Raw genomic sequence first — 2176 nt, forward strand, 5'->3', positions numbered from 1 at the left:
TAACAGAGTTTTGGCTTGTAGACGTTTTGTGCGCTACAGCCCGAGGGCATAGAAGCTTTTACCTAGAATAACATACTGTTAGATTAACACAGTTCAAATCATCTAAACTAACAATTAGTTTTGATAATATTGTCTTATATTGTGAAGTTTTTAATATTATTAAATACCTTGTTAACCTTCTTGTTAAAAACGCTCCTAATACTTTTAATTTTTTTAGCCACTGTGGCTATAGTTGCATCTGGATTAATTTCTTTAAATGCCGGCAGCATTGAATTTAACGCATTATTGCGCATTTATTTATTATGATATGCCTCGTCACTTATTGACCACAAACAAGTATGAGCTTTGTACATTTCTATAAATTTAACTATGAAATTTTCTGAATCCATATCTATAAATCCATCAAAATTGTTATCAATAATTGTTCAGAATGTGCTAATTATAACTGAATATATAACTAAAAACTAATACGTACCTATATTTTCCTATTCAGATTTCTAACTAATAGAACTTTCACACTTTCATACTTTCACACGATTATAATAGTCAAACTAAAATAATTTTAAGCAATGCAATTCTTCAAAAATAAATATAATATTGAATTTTTTTTAAAAAGTTGTCCGTTTTTAATTGCACCTCAAAAATATGAGTCATTGGTTTGGAATTTAATTTCACTTATGAAATCCACATTGCACGACTCTTTCTCGTATCTGCATTATTGTAAATGTAGACGTATATTCCAAAATTAAAGACCATGTTTCAGTTTAAAATTAGGTTCTAATATAATGTAAATCGTGAATAATTAGTTATAACTGCTATTGGTCTACATTTGAACAATATTTTGAGCTATATATATTTGCGACAAAATTCATTCCAAATTCATCTGTTGCAACTGTACAACATTAATTTAATATAAATAAGTTTAATATAATTTTTATATAAAAAATAAATGTTTAAATAAAATGAAAACAAACAAAAATTTACAACAAAAGTCGATTTTATCACATTTCACGTTCGAAATATTCATACTTTTGTCTCTAATGTTCAAGAAATATGAATGAAAATCTGTTCGATCGTCTGGGACGCCCAAAAATTTTTACATTGGACATTTATTGGTCACACCGAGCTAGTTTCGCGAGTGAAATCACGTAATATTCTCTGCTAAAACTTCTCTTTCAATAAGCGGGATGATCTTCAAGCAAACATATGATTTCATAAACCATTCGTTCATAAATTTGATTCCATAAATGTTGGTCTTTGGTCTAAACTGTCGACAGAGTTCAAACTGATTCTATGACTACGATTTCTCGGATAAACGCCAAAATATTTTTTTTTTTTCAATATAAAAATTTCGGCTATAAATTGAGATTTTTAATATACTCTACGTCCTAAATGAGATCCACATGTGCACGATGAACAAGACTAATTTTAAATCGGTTCAGTATTTTAGGCGTTCATCGCAGCCAAATAACGTGACACTAACTGTATATATATTAAGATATATATTATTAATGCAAATCTGTATTTGCTTTTTAGTCTTAGGGCTGTCGGTTTCATAAAAACTAAAAGTAACAAGAAGGGCAGCGAGCGCTTGCAAAATTATTAAATTATTCTTTCATTGATAGTCGGATTTTAAGATTTTAGTAAACAAAAATGACAAGAGGAAATCAAAGAGATTTAGCACGAGCTAAGAATCAGAAAAAACAAACCGAATTAGCCAAGAAGAAAAGTAGCGCAGATAAAAGGGAATGACATTCGAGCAACGCAAACACAGGGATGCTAAGCTGATGCGTGAAAAACAAAGAAAAAAAGAGCAAGAAGATGCCGCAGCCTCTGGTAACAGTTAATTCAACAAAACACAAATATTTTCGAGAAGAATGCTTGTGAAAAAAAATAGAACTAACTTACTTACTACACGACTAACATTATTATGAAATAACAAATTACATATATCAAGTTATTGAACCTCATAAGGCTTTGGAATTTCAATGAAAAGGTTTTATTTTCAAATTTTTTATTGAACATTTTGGGCACACAGTTTGTCGCCTTTCTTAGCAAATGCTCTGCAACTTTTCTTTAAATATTACTTGTTAATTCAAGAGTTTATCTGATCATGGATTGGAACTAGATCTTCTCGTTTACTGTGTTAAAGCACAAGAAAACATCTATCACACAG

General features: G+C 29.6%; 1 protein-coding gene across 1 annotated transcript; it reads left to right on the top strand.

The window, feature by feature from the left end:
- Positions 1-1653: 1653 nt before the first annotated feature.
- On the top strand, positions 1654-1863 carry LOC113364655 (putative SERF-like protein). The gene is given in 2 exon segments (XM_026606839.1): positions 1654-1728; positions 1731-1863. Coding segments are annotated over 2 exon segments (192 nt in total). The 3' UTR covers positions 1848-1863.
- The last annotated feature ends 313 nt before the right edge of the window (positions 1864-2176 follow it).

Source organism: Ctenocephalides felis, unplaced genomic scaffold (assembly GCF_003426905.1).
Source record: "Ctenocephalides felis isolate EL2017-DRISC unplaced genomic scaffold, ASM342690v1 CF-g0.4_SCAFFOLD_00414, whole genome shotgun sequence".
Lineage (NCBI taxonomy): Eukaryota > Metazoa > Arthropoda > Insecta > Siphonaptera > Pulicidae > Ctenocephalides > Ctenocephalides felis.